This window comes from Panthera leo, chromosome A3 (genome assembly GCF_018350215.1).
Source record: "Panthera leo isolate Ple1 chromosome A3, P.leo_Ple1_pat1.1, whole genome shotgun sequence".
Classification (NCBI taxonomy): Eukaryota; Metazoa; Chordata; class Mammalia; order Carnivora; family Felidae; genus Panthera; species Panthera leo.
In genome coordinates, this window is record NC_056681.1 from 33,918,392 (window position 1) to 33,936,222 (window position 17,831).

The 17,831-nt window shown below is 41.8% G+C and overlaps 1 protein-coding gene across 1 annotated transcript in view; it reads left to right on the top strand.

The window, feature by feature from the left end:
* Positions 1-224: 224 nt before the first annotated feature.
* PLCB1 (phospholipase C beta 1) overlaps positions 225-17,831 on the top strand; it is a 697,918-nt gene continuing 680,311 nt past the window's right edge. The window contains exon 1 of the mRNA XM_042931600.1: positions 225-616. Within this exon, the coding sequence (XP_042787534.1) occupies positions 518-616 (99 nt within the window). The 5' untranslated portion in view covers positions 225-517. The remainder of the gene's footprint in view (positions 617-17,831) is intronic.

The window sequence follows — 17,831 nt, forward strand, 5'->3', positions numbered from 1 at the left end:
CCCGGCGCCTGACCCAGCGCGCAAAGTTGGGCTGGAAGCCGCCGGGGGAAGGAGGGACCGAGCCAGCGAGGGTGGCGGGGAAGCTGGGCGGGAGGAGGAAGGAGGAGGGGAAGGAGCGCGGGGGGGGGGGGGGGCGCGGAGCGTGTGTCACTCGCGCTCTCCCTCTGTGTATAGAGGATGTGCTGAATGGTGCGCTTCGAGGCGGCGGCGGAGGAGGAGCAGTACCCGGCGGCGGCTGGCAGCCTCGGCCGCCCGGCTCGGCTTCCCTGTGCCCTCCGAGGCTCCGCAGCCACCGCGGGCGCCCGACCCCGCGTCCCGCCCGAGGCATGGCCGGGCGCCTGGCCCCCGTGCGCCCCGCCTGCTGAGCCGCGCCGGAGGAGGTGCGGAGGCCGGGAGGCCGGGGGAGGCCGGCGGGGGAGCAGAGTCAAGCGCCTCGCGAGCCGAGAAAGGAGCCCCGCGCCCCGCGCCCCGTCCCTGCCGCGCTCGCCCGGGCCGCCCCGAGCCCCGATGAGCCCAGATGGCCGGGGCTCAGCCCGGAGTGCACGCTTTGCAACTCAAGCCGGTGTGCGTGTCCGACAGCCTCAAGAAGGGCACCAAATTCGTCAAGTGGGATGATGTAAGTCGGAGGCGGCGGGCTGGGGGCGCGGGGCACCGGGCAGGGCGCGGGGCGGGCGGCGTGGGGGTGGGGCGAGGGGCGCGTTATGCAATGGGCGCACGGGAGCCGGCCGGGGCCGCCTCGGGGCGCGCAGGGTGGCCACTGCCGAGGCGGCTGGCCGGGAGCAGCGGCTTCGCGCGCGCTCCTGTCTCTCCGGGTCAGGGAATTGCCATCCTTGCCGGGTCTGGCAGGCGCCCCCTGAGGCTCTTCAGGCTTGGGGGCCTGAGGGGCAGTTTTTGCCAGGGAACGGTCCTGAGAGTTTTTGGAAAGTGTGAAGTTGGGACCATCTGGAGAGCGCTGGGGTGTGACCCAGGCGCACCCCTCTACGCCCGCAGACGCACCCCCTATTACCTCTATTGCTCCCTTTCCAGAAGGAACAGGACAGCCCCGAAGAACGAGCCTGTTCAGTGATTGCTAAGCCTCTTGGCACTTTTATGGGAGCCCACGCGGCAGAGGACACAGCGGTCCAGCCGACAGGTGGTCGCTGATGCCAAACTTCAGCGCCTGGCTCCTGAGGGGCTTGAGAAGGGCCCGGGAGGACACTCCTGTGAAGGGCTAGAGGGCAGAAGTCGGGGGCATTGGGGGGTCTAGGAGTGCTCAGCGGACCTGCGGGCAAATGGGGAGGGCTAGTTTTTGAGAACTGAGCTGGCTGGAGTCTGCAGCTTGAAGCAGAACCGGCAAGGCATTCCCCACAATTTATTTATTACATCTTTTGCCAAGTGGGGCAGAGCTTTGCCCAAACCCGGATCTCCAGCGTTTTGCAAGAGCCCTGGACCTAGGACTGCAAGTGACACCCGCTCCCCAACCCGTTGTCTTCAAACACTTAAATTAATAATCTTGCTGAAAACATGGGACTCTTCAGATGGAGGGCATTATCGTATCAATTTATATGTCCTGGGTGTAATTCAAAAGGTTTGTTAAGAACAACCCACCGGGATAAACCTGAGCTGCCAGGATCTAGGGAAATTTAGGTCCAAATGAGGAAGACATCTCTCAAACAGGAGGAATGATAGGCGAATAAGGTGTTCATCCTCCTGAAAAGATTTTCCACCTAGCAAATTATAGCCTGTTATCCTCCAGGGTATTTTTCTTTAATCTTCTTAAGCCATTTTCCAGTGTCTGAAAAACAATTTAAATATTCCAGGTACCGAATCCAATTACTTAGCTGAGTGAGTCTGTGTCTATATTTTGTCCAGTTGGAAGTGCAAACGGGACTCGGGAGTATGAGCCACAGCTTCCTTGAAAGCTAATGGCAATTATTAAATGTTGTAGGCAAGGATAGAAACATACGTCCTTTTACGGAGGACTTTACACTTTTCTTCTTCCATCCCAGTGTAAGGACCAGATGTTTTTGTAAATGGAATAGAATCTAAACAATAAATTTGGACACAGATGAACCGCTTTCTTACAACAACAACAATAACAACAAAAGATAATGCAGTTCAGCAACAAATAAAACAGTTTTGCCCATCTTGAAGTCTCAAAGAGAGAACTGAGGTGATGAGAAAATAAAGGGCCGAAGGGAGAAAGACTTTACGGAATAAAGAAGGGTATTCCAGCATAAGCTCTGCATTTATTCACAGTGATACTTTTAAATGGTGCCCCAGAATATCTTATTTGGAAGAAAATAGCCGGCATCACTTTGAAAATGGAGATCTTCTATGGAACAAGTTTTGAACATCTAAGGAGATGATTTTTATTTTGTGCATTTATGGCATGTGTATTTCTTCCTTACCTGCTAATGCCAGACCATACACTAGTTCTGGGGTGGTGATGAATGTGGACAGAATCTCCGCTGTTATAGGCCTTACATGGTAGGTGGAGGAGACAGAAAATTATCAAGAACACCAGTGATGTAGAGATTAGAAGTGATGCAAGGAGAGTATTGGAGAGGTCACCAGTCAGACACTACCTGAAGAAGGTGGGAAGCACTCTCCCTGAGCACTGCAGCAGTGAGTTTCTTGGGAAGCCTTACTTTAGTGCACACGCTAAAGGGAGGGCCTGTGGAATCTCAGCTCTTCTGTAGGGAGAAACCCAGACTGCATCCAGGAGTCAGGTTACCTGGAATATGGTGAACTCTCCTGCAGGTTCCTTGGCTCTCTGTCTCCATGGTGATCTGTGGATTGAGAAGGAGCAGACTTTCCTAGGTCACCCATATCTTCCTCAGGAGTCACCCCTCTACTCTTGCCGTCCCATATCTGTCCTTCCAAAATCAAGCCAGTTTAGGTGATCGGGCTAATTATACTGCATCCTAGTGATACTGTGTGCCAAAGACAAAGAGAACTACATGTTGAATCTAAAGGCTTGAGTTTACCTGCTGGTTCTCTTGTCAGTCAGCCGTGTAACTTTAGGTTAATCACTTAACCTTTCTGAATCTTTGCGGCCTCTTGAGCAAGACTATGAGAATGCCACTTTTGTTTGTTTGTTTGTTTGTTTGTACCTGTTTCATCTGTAATAGTTGGAAGTAGCCAATAGGATAAAGTAGCCCTTCTCACACTTGAGTGTCAGAAACATCTGGGCGATTGGCAACACGTAGTTTGCTTGGTCTCACCCTCGGTTTCTGATTCAGAAGGTCTGAGGATTGGTCTGAGAATGCATTTCTCATAGAGTCTTGCTGAGTCCACTGGTCTGGGGAACCATACTTTGAAATCACTGAGATAAGGTGTGTGAAGTGACTTAAAAAGTATGGCAGATAGCTACCAGGGTCTTGTCAGCCCATGTACATTATTGCAAGTTTGTGATTTTAATTTGATCTCTCTGCATGTTGAGAAATTCATCCAGCTGTTACTTTTCTATCTAAGAAGTAGAAGGACCTCAATGACAAAATCATGGACAATCTTTAAATCTTAATGGCGTATTTTACCAAGTGTCTTTGGTGCCTAGGCTAGCTTAACTTGCATTCATATGTGCCTTTTGAATTTCTTATATGCAGTGAACAATTTTCAGCACTGTCACCTGTTTCTAGTGGGTTAGTAGAAAGGGAAAGGGAAGAGAGAAAATTTTTGAGAGGCTGTCTCGTCTGTCTTTGAGGAGGGGAGACTGTTGGGTTTTCCCTTTTGGCTTTGACTTTGGGAAATATCCTCTGCCCCCTGCACCAGGGGGGCATCCCCATCACCTTGTTTAGAGGACAATTAAATGCTGGAAATAGTTTTAAAATCTCTCAAATACTGGATCTCACTTAAAAACTGTAGAACCCTGCCCTCTGGTCTTTAAGAAGAGGGATGGGCAAACTCATAAAATAGATTCTGAGTAGCCCATTAGAAAGCATAATAAGACATTTGAAAGGATGAGTATGGAGCTACTTAGAATTGTAGAGAGATTATCTTTTGTTGTGAGTGGTTAAAACACCACAATCACTTACTCTGTTTTTCTGGCCACTCTCTGGAATGGAAGATGTCACCTAGAGGGTGCAGTGCCCTGCATAATCTGTTGGCTACATGCCAGCATCATGGCTGTGGATGCTTTAAGAGTGGTAGTCAAAAGCTTTGACATAGGCACTAACCAATCACAATAGACAGTAGCGGGCAATGGAGGTGGAGCAGGGTCCTGGAGAACACCCCTTTGCACCAGGGCATTGGCCTTTCTTTTGCCTGATCATGAGGAGGGCTGCGAGTCCCCAGGGTCTGTGGAGCATATAGAATTACTTCAGTGTTTGAACGACTAGTGGTAGCGTGTACAGTTAGGAGATCAAGGCCAAACCTTGTCCTCCAGAACTTGATCAGCAAATATAGGACTGACCTATCGTGGTTATCTGTTTTACCAGTGATACCAAAGGATGCAACTTTATCCTTGCTTTTATTTTGCATTTGTATATTATCAGCCCCTGTGGTGGAGGTGGGTGTAAAGGACTGTGGACATTGTGGGAGAGTTCTGGTGAGATGGACAGTGGAGGGGGGTTACTTTCTGCATCTGAGGTAGGGAGCTTAGGAGACTATGAGTCTAGGCCCTCTCTCTCCTAGTGTTTGGCCTTGCTTTGTATGTGGAGGAAAAGAGGAAGGGTAAAAACCATACAATTGGCTCCCCCCCACCCCTCTTCCCAGCCCCTGATGTGTCCCTGATTAAGCTCCCAGGACCTTGTCTCTTTGTTCTACAACCTCTAGGACATGAAAGGTGTCACATTTGTTTGTTCTTTCTTTTTCTCTACTCTCCCCCTCCAAGTTCCAGTGTCACTGTAAGTTACTTAATACATCTCCACCTCAGTTTCCTCATCTGTAATGTGAAGATTGTAATATTTCCTGCTGCACAGAACAGCTGTTAACATTAAGTGAGCAAAGGCATATGCATTGTTTTGTATAGTGCCTGACACCCAGGAACCCTTAATAAAACACGGTTTTTAAAAATTATTGTTCCCTCAATGGTTAGAGGGTCATGAATTTTTCCACAGTGGCCAGTATATGTTAGATGCCTCCTTTATTCTACAAGTGGGAACATCCAGACCTTCCTTTCATTCCTTTTACTATGTGCTTTGATTTTAATATTTTATAATTGGAAAAAGAAAAAAAAATCAGTGTTTTACCTGTTTCAAAAAAAATTCAGGTGTTTCAGGGAAAGTGAGTCCACATAAAAAGCAGGACACCTTCTCTGTAAAGCAAGTCAGTTTACAAAGTATCCAGAAGTTTTATTTCTACTTAAATTAAAAAAAGAAATTATATATATATATATATATATATATATATATATATACACATATATACATATATATATTCCACCTGGAAGAAGGAAACACTTAAACAGAACTCTTGTAATGTAGCAAGAATATATATTTAAAATAAATATGTATAAAACTAATCTTTGTACATTCTGTCTCACAAGCATAATCTAGCCAAAAGTTGCAATTGCAACTGCCTAAGTTGTTTGAGAAGAAGGCTGTGGAAGCTCAAAGGTTTGGATTTGGATTAATGCCCCATGGCTTTGAACCAAGTAGCACTCTCCCCCCTCTCCACCATTCTCTCCCTTTCAAACAAAACCTCCGCAGTTAAAACAGGTAATCATCATCACTAATAATAATAGAATAAACATGCTTGTATATTGCACATTTCCCAGCATCCTACACAGAAGCTTGGGTAGAGTATTTGCATTATGTAGAATATGCAGTTACAGTTTCCAGAATGATGGCAGCAGAATGATGGAGGGCACTGACCAGATTAATGAGGGAGCTGAGGGGAATGGCTTATGAGATGGGCATTCAGCAGCACTCACTCTGGAAAGGTTATGGGAAATAGAGAAGAAAAGGCTCCGGCTGGTAGGTGGTGGATCTGGACGGGGCCCCCACAGAGGGAGAGGCAGGTTTTAGACTGAAAAGCTGGCAGATGCTCTCTAAAGGGCCACATACGTATGCCCAGATATGTCCATTTTTAATGCCCAAAGAGCGTTTGTGAATTTCTCATCGACAGTAATTACTTTAAACATGAAAGTATTAACGTTTCCAAAATCTAGTCCAATAAAGCTACTTTAAGCTTTTTATCAGAGCGTAACATGCATACTGTAAAACACAAAAATCTTCTGTCTGGCTGGATCTGTTTTCACAAAATAAACACTACCCAGTATGAGCACTGGATCAAGAACAGCACTGCCCTCTCTAGGTGGTACCTTCCAGTCCCTACACCTCCTCCCAGGGGTAACAATCAGCCTGACTTATAACTTTATAGGTTGGTTTTGCCTGTTTTTGATCTAAAAAAAATGATTTTTTAATTTTCAGTGAAAACAAAACAAACCCTCTTCAGCCTAAAGCATTTTTTTTTATTACTGCTGAATGAACCCTCTTGCATAATAACAACAGAAGTGACTTACCTTCTGTTTAGATGGCACTTGATTAGGTCCTTATCTGTCCTAAGGTGAAGTCTGGGAAGTGGAGCAGGTGTAAATGCCCCGAAGGAGGAAATAGTTGAACAAAACTCTGGTAGTTTAACAAGGAAATGTAATGCCTACAGGCTGTTATTGGCATAGGAAAGGAGACCAGCAGAGTGCTGTTTGTGGAATCTATTTTTCTCTTCTAGATTTTCTCTCTTATCTTGCCTGACTTTGATACTCCTACCTGTGGTGTATTAGGATAATTTGCTCTGGCTATTAGCATATCTTGAATACTTCCCTTGAAAGTTCAGTCTATCAATAAATAGCTTCAAATTATATTTACCTGCAATGATGTTTAAATGGGACAGGAACATTTTCCTTTTTTATGTTGAACTTGGTGACCTGTGGTTAAACGTTTCTTTATCAGGATTGTTTCATGTTATCATGAACAAGGAGTGCCGGCAGAAAATGAAATAAGATTGATTGTGAATTGTTGACTAATGCTATGGGTCTCACCTAAATAACACATCCTTGGTGACTGAAAATGTTGCTTTTCCTGTTACCCACGCTAATATTAGGTTCATGCAGCCTTTTCAGATCATAAGTTCCACCTGCTCAGATTTCATAATGCTTCTCTTTCCCTGTCTGTGCCATGTCTGATGCCCCAATCTAAGCCATGTGCCCCTGTGCATCAGCAGGGAAAGCAACTGGAGACATACTTCTTTCTTAAAATTTTTCTAATTTTAGACAGAGAGAAAAAGAGCAGGGAAGAAGGGCAGAAGGTGAGAGAGAGAATCCTAAGCAGGCTCCATGCTCAGTGCGGAGGCCCGATGCTGGCTCAATCCCAGGACCCTGGGTTCATGACCTGAGCTGAAATCAAGAGTCAGAGGCTTGGCCTACTGAGCCACCCAGGCGCCTCTGGAGACACGTTTCTGAGATCAGTTACACACGATCTCCTAAGGAAGCCATCAATTTCTGTAAAAAACTGACAAATATCACGTAAAGAACACTAGATTCTTTAAGAGTTCTTCTGATTCCCCTCTGATCTGATATTTTATTTTTTTTTATTATCTTCTTCACATGTTAATTTCAATTTTTTTGGAAATTTTAACTTTAATTTCTATTCTGAACAAATGCTTAGGCATATGTCTTCATTGATGTTCACTAAATCTGTATATTTGTCAAGAAACTAAATTATTGTAAATGGAGAAACAGACTATTATATAAAATAAGAAAACATTTAGTATTAAAATAGAATAAAAGCATCCCATATCTGGTTTTTTTTTTTTAATTTCAGGGGCTCTTTCAGTTCCATGTTTTGTTTCCTTTATTGCATTAAAGTTTTATGAGCAAGTTCAGGGAAAATGGATCAGTTTGCAAAGAGAAACACTTTTACCTGAACTAGTCATAGTGGACATCAGTCTATAACATTGATACTTAAAAAATTAGGAGATTATTTTGCTGTTAAAAAATCTAATTTTCTTTGGAACTTGTTTATAAATTAGGTAAGAGAAAGTTAATGTGATTCATTTTATAGAAGAGGCCACATGGACTTAAAAAGAGACAGAAGACCACAGAACAAGTCAGTGAGTGGGCTAATAGACTAAAAAAAAATGCTAACCATGATGCATTCTCAGGTGTTCTGTCTCAGATATTGTTGAGTCTCACTTAGCATCAATTTTCACATCCTCTTAGTGGAATTTTTTAAAATGCAGAATCTGGAAATCCAAAGCTACATTGACTCTCTGGAAGCATCTAATATTCTGGCTGTAAATTAAGTTCCACCAGCATGAGAAGCAGTCATATGAGATTTAAAGGGCAGATATGTGAAAGAGACCACCTTTCTGTATTCCTGGGGTTGTTTCCGTAGAAAGTGAGGTGTTGAAGGCAAAAGCATTACTTTCTGTAATTGTTCATAAGTGGCTTATGTCCAGGGCCATGGGTCTAATGAGGCAATGGCAAGAGGGGTTGCTCACTGTTCTCAGATTACTCTTCCTTTGCCTTGGGCTAAGCTGTTGGGTTTTTGACTCCAGGAGTTCCTTCCTGATTCTTACCTTTCTGAATGTGGTGAAAGCAATAGGTTTCCTCAAGGGTCAGAGCTATGGTGTTCTGGGGTCATTCATGGAGGCCTAACCTGAAGCCCACTTCACCAATCCTTGTGGTTCTGTCCAATTACCTGTAATTAAATCCTTTTATGTTCAAAATTTCCAGAGAGGTTTCTGTTTCCCTCACTAACCCCTGCCTGATCTGTCTTTTATGGTTCTAAGATTTCATGATTTTCAGTCCTTATGTGCAACAGATATCTATATCCCATGGAGTTTGCTCCTTCAATATTACATTTGAGTAAAATGGAGTTTTGCTATAATGCTGCCTTTGGAGCTCAATATCGAGACTGAATCCTAATCACAGGCAGTTATACTTGTAAAGCACTGTTATTATTTATTTATGTTCACCCCTGTTTAGTCATCAACACCACCTTTAGTGGTAGGAAAAAGGCAAGTGTTATTCCCATTTTACGTAGAAGGAAACAGAGGCTAGTCAGTTGTGACTTGCCCAAGGACGTACAACTAGTTGGTTAAATTTAAAACTAAGTCTTCTGGTTATATTCTCTTTACAGTCTATCATGGTATCCCCAAACAGGATCCTTTAGGTAACAAAAGACTTTTTATTTTCATTTTATTTATTTTGAGAGAGAGAGAGAGAGAGTGCACAAGTGGGAGAGAGAGGCAGAGGGAGGGAGGGAGAGAGAGAGAGAGAGAGAGAGAGAGAGAGAGAGAGAGAGAGTCTCAAGCAGACTCCATGCTCAGTGCAGAGCCTGATGCAGGGGCTTGATCCCACGATGCAGGGATCATGACCTGAGCCGAAATCAAGAGCCAGCACTTAATTGACTGAACCACCCAGGCATCCTGGTAATAAAAGACTTAACCATCCAGATCAATACAAGTTAAAAAAGATTCCTTGGCTTCTCTACAAAATCTCCCTGATTTTAGGATTCATACAAATGGGGTTTATGTCCCTACAAACTTATCCCTTTTGGCTACTGTTTTCAAAAACAGGTATGGTGTATATACAGAGTTCATTTTTGTCTACATTGTGTTACATGGGAACATAGGAAAGCCTCATTGCTACTTTGAGGCACAGAGGCCAGTGTATATTATAGTCTACAAATGTTCTCTATCACTCATTCAGTAGGGAGACATGGTATATTTAGGTATTCAGGAGTGGCGTTAAAACAAAGGTCATTTTTTCCATTGCCTGATAAGTGACACTTTTGTATCTAGCAAGACTCATTACATGTGCTTCTCCACCTTTTTCTTTCCCAACATACTTGCAAAATGTTGTCTTTTGTTGGATTCCCGTTAAGACTGGTCCTGTGGCTTCTTACAGAAATCATTGATCTTGGAAATTTGGTAGGCATGATGGGAGTGTAGACGATGAGTGACCTGACCTGAAGCAAGATGCAGAATGGCTTGAATTCAAGGTAGTATCAGTCGAGAGGCCAGATCTAGATTGCCGGGTTCAGGAACGTGTGTACAGGCAGGTGGATATCCCTTGTCTGTGTTACAACTGGACCACAGCACTTGGAGGACTATAGCTTTATGTTATTTATCTTCTTTCCCTAGGGCAGAGCATAGGCTTGGCACTCGGTAGGTACTGAGGGAATGTTTGTGGAATGAAGGAAGTGTTCTGGTGTGTGTCTGGTTACAGTGGGTTCACACAGGGGAACATGTCATCTTGAGGCAGACCTGGAGGGTGGTCATGCTCTGAAGAGACCTTCCTGACGCACTGTCTGTGGTGTTGGTTGGAAAGCCCTGCTCTATATCCTTCCATTCTCTCAGAAATCTCCCAGAGTCCAAAGGAACTCTGGGGCCTTAGTTTCTCTCAGTGTGAGTTGGAGAAGCAAAATGTTTGTTGTCAGTACAGATCTGATGCTGTTGTGGGACCAATTAAGGTTGAGTGTGTACTAAATTGCAATTCAATATTGGTTGAAAATTGTGATGCTTAATGTATTTACATCCCATCTTCTGAATGTTACCAGTGGCTTCCGTTTTCTAAAAAAGATGCTCACATGAGTACCCAGGTATTGTTGTGAAAATTTTCCTTAAAGAAATTCAGATGTGTTGGAAGTGACAGATGAAAGACTGATAGTTGTGAAAACATTCTCTTTATTATGGTAATGATTCACAAAGACTTCCTCCCTTCCCCACTCTTCATTTAATTACTGGGGCCACCTACACTCTCCCACCTTCCCTCTGGTCCCTGGGAAAGCACATCTTCTCTGTGTTCTGGAGTCCATGTTGCCCAGTTTCTCTGGATGCTGACTTTATTATTAGCTTGCCTTTGATAATATCTGTGAACATTTTCCCTCTGCCAAAGCTCCTCTAAAAACATATCAATATATGCCTTTTAGCCACAGAAATTCCAACATAGACTCCAGCACAATGTTCTCCAGACTTCCACACATAGTTATTGTCTCCTCCGACTTCTCTTGCCGCAACAAAATCCTCCAAAGTCTTGTTCTGCCTTTACCACTGCTTTGAAATTTCTCTTGCCAAGGCTACTGGCAACCTGTGAGATGTCAGCCTCAACTGATACTTTTCAGAATGTACCTAGCTTCTTTTCCATCCACCCATTCAGTATTCATAATGAACATAAGCATCGATGCTTCTTACAAGCTAGACATCTTGTCAGTGTTGCAGAGTTATGATGATAAATGGTTTGGCTCCTGCCCTCATGGCGTTTGTATTCTATTGTGGGAGAGAGATGCTAATGGAATAGAAGTATAATTATTTCATTATAATGGTGGTAAGTGCTATAGAAAAAGGTACAGAAGTACATGTGAGCATAAGAAATGTGGAAGGCTCCCCAGGAGGCATTCTATTTATGGAAAGACCTGGGTTATAAGTAGGACTTAGGTCAACAAGAGGAGGGGGGTGTGTGTCAGGCCAAGGGAACAGCACATGGGGACATTCCAAGGATCAAAGGATGTCCTTTGAAGGACATAGCAGAATAAGCCGGTTGGGAGTTTGTTGCTCAGGTGATGCTGGCAAAATGGCAAGTGGCCTGCTTAGGGCACGGCAAGGTTTTATCATAAAGTCAATGGGAAGCCATTAAGCTCTGTTTTTCAACCTCAGTGCTATTGACATTTGAGGCTAGGTAATTCTTTGCTGTAGGGGACTTGTCCTGTGCATTGTAGGATGTTTTGCGCCAGCTGTAGGGGACTGTCCTGTGCATTGTAGGATGTTTTGCGCCACCCCTGGTCTCTACCCACTAGATGTCAGTAGCAAAGACCCCAGGGTGACAAACAAAATTATCTCAGGACATTGCAAAATTGCCCCAGTTCAGAACCACTGATTCACATTCAAACTACCGATTTAAATCTTAGCTGATTTTAAAAAGGACCGGGTTACCACATGTGCAAAGGCACGCGCACGTGCGTGCACACGAGCCACACGCATACGTGGCCAGTAAGCACATGAGAAGATGTTCAACATCATTAGTCATTAGTCATAGGGAAATGCAAATTCAAACCACAGTGAGATGCCAGTTTACACCCACCAGAGCTGTATCTTGCTAAAATGGTCAGTTTCTTCATCTGATGTCCCCACTAAGCAATGAGCACCTTGGATAATTGGGAATCTGGGCTCTTGTTTGAATCTGTAGTATAGTGTCTTAAGTTCCCTTGTGTGATATTTGAAGAAATATGCTTCCAACTTTTCCCTGTATTGTATTAAGAGAGATTTTCATACCTATCGGTGAAATGCAAATACTAAAATGGTGCTTCTCTCTACTGTTCTGCGTCTTCTTTTCTGGACCCCGTTACTTCCTTTGCTTTCATTTATTTGGGGGAAATTTCACACTGTATAGACCCCTGGAAGGAAATTCTCATCAGTGCAGATGCATGTAGAAGTTTAACCTCGCTGATCCTAAGCCAGCACCTTAGCATTTCTATTGTTTTATTTTAATTGTTGTTTTCATAGTTAGGGCTGCGTTGCTGATGTTTGATGGGATCACATCTGCTTTTCTATGACCCTTAGGACTCTTTTTCCTTACACAACTGTTTCCCCTACAATGTATATATTTGCCATCTTCCGCTCTACTTTTTCCTAATGCAGGTCTTGGGCACTCCCTGTGGAACATTGCTTGTCATTTCTCCTTGTTGACTCTGTAATATTGATTAATTTAGAAATCCATGTCTTTATTCCTATGTGTTCTCTTGTAACAGCATAAAAACATAGAATCACCGTGGAGTGAGGATTGTGGTCAACACTGGCCAATAGACTTTCTGCTAATGGTACTAAGGAATAAGCTGTGGGTCTGTGGACTGGTCCTTGACATTCATCTTAAGGTTTAGGGTTACTCTTTGCACTAGTTTGCTTGGGCTCCTGTAACAAAGTACAACAGACTGGGGGGGCTTAAACAACAGAAATGTATATTTTCACAATTTTGGAGGCTACAAATCTGAGATCAGGGTGCAGAACTGGTTCCTTCCTTGAGGGCCATGTGGGAAGTATCTGTTCAGTCCTCTGTTCTGGATGGTGGATGGCTGTCTTCTCCCAGGGTCTCTACATCATCTTCTCTCTGTACGTGTCTGTGTCCAAATTTCCTCTTTCTATAAGGATACCAGCCTTATTGGATTAGGGCCCACCCTTGTGACTGCCTTTTAACGTAATCGCCTCTGTACAGACTGTCTTCAAATAAAGTGACAGTTATTTTCAGGTACGGGGGTTGGGACTTCAACATATACATTTTTTGTGGGTGGCACAATTCAGCCCACAATATACCTCAACCTAGCAAAGTATATGGCCTCAGAGGGCAGCAACATAATGGCTTTATTCAGATATTCGAAGAATTGACACTTAGAGAAGCAACTAGATTTATTTTGTACTACTTAGATGTTAAAACTGGATGGTAGCTGCATGCATGGAAAAAACCCAAAACTTGCTAAATGGAATTATCTGACCAAATGTGCTTTGCTTTGTGAAAAACGTTTCCCTATTAAGAAGAAACCTTTTTAGAGTTTTAAAGTTTAGAGCTGCACTACCCAGTAGAAATATAATTTAAGCCACTTAGGAAATTTATAATTTTCTAATAGCCATAGTAAAACAAGTAAAAGGAAACAGGTAGAATTAATTCTAACAATATAGTTTATTTAACCCAATATATTGTTTTCATTATATAATCAATATTAAAAATTATTAATGAACTATTGTATATTCTTGTTTTCATTCCTTGTCTTTGAAATTATACAGCACATCTCCGTTGAACTAGCCACATTCTAAGTTTTCAGTAGCCACAGGTGGCTCATGAGTCCATCTTGGACATGCAGGCACAGAACATACATTCTCAGTTGGGACCAAATCACCTCCAAAAAATGAAAAATGGTCTTGAGGGACAAAAATATCTTATTCTTTTTTTTTAATTTTTGTATAGAACACAGATACACGTACAGCATATAAATAGATAGGACATCTGTGATATTAAAATTTCATTGTGGATAATTAGGAAAATAAATGTCTAAAAGGGCTCCTTCATGGGGCAATAATGAAAAAAGTAAATTGCAAAGCAGTAGCTTCTTATATCCTATTAGTCTCACTATTGATATATTGATGAGATAGGGATGCGAGTAAGTTTCTATCAAATGAAGAGAAGTAAATGGAAACTTACTGTGCATTATTCACTATTACTAACTTAAGACAGGTATGTTTATCAGTGCTCTCTTTTTCAAGGCAGATGTTTATTGGGAAAAAAGAAACTTACAACTTGAAATAAACAAGTTAAAGTTGAATTCTTAGTTAGAAACAATATACTTACAAGACACAAGTTTGTCTACCTTTTAAGCTCACTGGTGCCTTTACATCATTGTGTTCCTGACCCAAAACCTCACCCTTTGTAAGTCTATGTCAGTGGGTCTCAAAGTATGGTCCCCAGACCACCAGCAGCAGCAGCAGCAGCAGCAGCAGCAGCAGCAGCACTAAGGTCCTGTAAGAAATGCACATTTAGGGGTGCTTGGGTGGGTCAGTCGGTTAAGTGTCCGACTTTGGCTCAGGTCATGATCTCAAGGTCTGTGAGTTCAAGCCCCGTGTCGGGCTCTGTGCTGACAGCTCAGAGCCTGGAGCCTGCTTCAGGTTCTGTGTCTCCCTCTCTCTCTGCCCCTCCCCCACTCACACTCTGTCTCTCTCTCCTTCAAAAATAAATAAACATAAAAAAATTAAAAAAAAAAAAAAAGAAATGCATATTTACAGACTCCAGCCCAGATCTATCAAGTGAGAAACTCTGGGGAAGGGTCCCAGCAGTCTGTGTTTTAACAAGTCCTTTTAGTACATCTGATGGACCCAAAAGTTTGAAAACCACCATCTTATATGGAATACATATCTTATGGATGCTGATGGAGAGAAACAGACTGTCCGAGAGTTGTCTCCATTTTTTGGCAGTAAAATGCTTAAAGAGTTACAGTCCATCAGCGGTTCCCTTGAAAATGAAGGATGACCATACATTTCAAACTTCAAACAAGAGCTTATGTTCTGACAATTAAGAATACTTGTGATATGGGTTGAGTGGCTACTTTGGTACGGGAGAATATAGACATTGCAGCTATGTGGGAGGTGGGAAAAAAGCAGGTGGAATTGAAAATGGATATTCATGTATTTCTGGGTCAAATCCTGCCTTCGATGGCAAGAATGCCAAGTTCCAGCTGATCTTGGAATGTTAGGGGTGATTATGGAGGAAGTAAGCAGGTAGACGAGATAAAAGATCATTTAACAGAGGAACCATGGCCGGAAGAGTGAGGTCACGAAAATATTTAACAAGGCAGCTTTAATTTTGAAGGAGGAGAAGGAATAAGCTAGAAATAGCAGTATCAGAAGCAAATGAGGCAGCCTAGTACAGTGTTCTAAAATATAAATTTGAGGTTTGCCCTGATGACTTTAAATATTTGATTGTCTGTGACCCTTGCAGTGAATTGTCACCAAGGTTTCGATTAGAATCTTGTCAGATGCTCTTGTCAGACACCATGATAAGAAAAGGAACTGATTTGAGGATGATATATTAAAACTACAGGCTAATTCCAGATTCACCGGAAGTGGGGATGTGTGCTGTGTGCAGCCTGTCAGAAAGTTTCATTTTGCCCGACTCTAGAGGATGATGGGTAATGAAACAGAACTGAAAATACTGCTGTGATTTATTGCAAATATTGCTCTGAACATTTATGCATATAATCTCATAGGTGAAGCTTAAACTATTTTAAAAATTGTTCGTTTATTATCGTATTAAATTGGTTTTCAATTTTTTTTTTTTTAACATTCAGGAGTAATTTTAAAATTTGAAGTTCCAGCCGAAGTTCTGTGCCACAGCACCATCCTTGTAAAAGATATTTTTCAAACTGCATGTTAAGAATAAATCTTAAAAGGGGCACCTGGGTGGCTCAGTCGGTTGTGTCCAACTTGGCTCAGGTCATCATCTTGGGGTTCGTGAGTTTGAGCCCTGTGTCAGGCTCTGTGCTGACAGCTCAGATTCTGTGTCTCCCTCTCTCTCTGCCCCTCCCCCTCTCACACTCCGTGTCTCTCTCTATCTGAAAAATAAATAAACATCAAAAAATTTTTTAAAAAAGAATAAATCTTAAAATTATCAGGATAAAACAGAAGGGCAGGACCTCAAAAACTTAAACAGAGAACTATTGTATGATCATTCTGGGTATGAAACAGTTGAAAGCAGGGACTCAGATATTTGTCAATCTGTGCATAGCAGCATTTTTTGCAATAGTGAAAAGATGGAAATAACTCAAGTGTCCAGTGACAGATGGATGAATGAATAAAATGTGATGTATACATACAAAGGAATATTAGTCAGCCTTACAAAGGAAGGGAATTCTGACACCTGCTACAACATGGATGAACCTTTAAACACATTAGGCCAGTCACAAAATAAACCGGTCACAAAATGATAAATATTGTATGATTCTGCTTATGTGAGGCATCAAGAGTGGTCAAATTCATAGAGACAGAAAGTAGGTAGTGATTGTCAGGGGCTTGGGGAAGAGGGAATGGGGAGTTAGTGTTTAATGACTGTGGAATTTCATGTGGGAAGATGAAAAAGTTCTGGAAATGGATGGTGGTAATGGCTGTGCAGCTGTGTGAATGTACTTAATGCCACTGAACTTTATGCTTAAAAAAAGGAATTTTTATGTTAGCGGTATAATAAAACCATAATAAAAAAAGAATGCCATGATAAACTTTCATTTGCTATTTTAATAAGTCAGTTTTTAAGCATAATCCGTTAATAACAATAAATGTTTTTATGAGGCAAGCATTTGGTTCAAGTACTTTACCCAAATTCTCCTATTTAATTCACACAGACACCTTCTAAGGTAGGTATTATTATGGTTTTTTTTTTCAGTTGTAGCTGTGTAAGATGAGGTACCCAGGGGGGACAGGCATCCCCAAGGGGATGGCCTTCAGAACCGAGCTTTCTAATAAGACTTACCATGTGGACTAAAAACATTGATCTACTCTTCCCATCAGGAAAACAGTCCCCAATTCCAAAATTATTTCTGCAAGTTCTAATTTTCATTATAAGTATCTTTGATCAGATAGACGATATGCCATACTTTAGTTACAATGTGTATGAAATAGTTGAAATAAACAGGTAATTTATGTCTCCTTTAAAAAATGTAATTCCTGCAAAGGCCCAACCAAGTATTTCAGTATAAAAATCCATATCCAGTGACATGTGTTTTCTTGTGCAGATGGTATGCCTTTCTGAAAATTGCCAAAAGAAAAGAACACATATTTTAGAAATGTTTAATATTATAATTACAGTGCATGCTGTTTTTGCTTTATAATGTACATGCTTTAAACTCCCGAAGACTATTTGTCTATGATGTTTTATTTCATCTTGTGAAATTTAAATTTGCAACAATTTTGTGTATATCTTTCTGAAAATGTAGACCATGGCCTTATTTATTGTTACCTTGGAAACAGCAATGCCCAAATAATATGTTTACTCTCTTTAGTACAATAAAAAATAATTTTATAGAACAAATGTAATTTAAAATATTACCTTCAAGCATGGATTTTAATTAATTTTAATCATATAAAATATGTAATGATGTTTAATATTAAAATTATTTGGAAAATTAGAGCTTTGAATAGAAAACATGTCAATTTGTCTTCATAAATATGTGCGTACCTGGGCTTTTCTTTTATAAGTAATGCACAGATATTCTAATTATTAGTAAAGAAGCTTACTTATGTAATTAATAATGCTGTGAAGTGAGGATGCCATGTCTAGTTTTTTGAAACTTTTACTAATAATTGCTGACCCTTGAGAAACTCATAACAACTATTACTTGCTAAGTAACTCCTGGGTAGGACTTCCTACAATGATA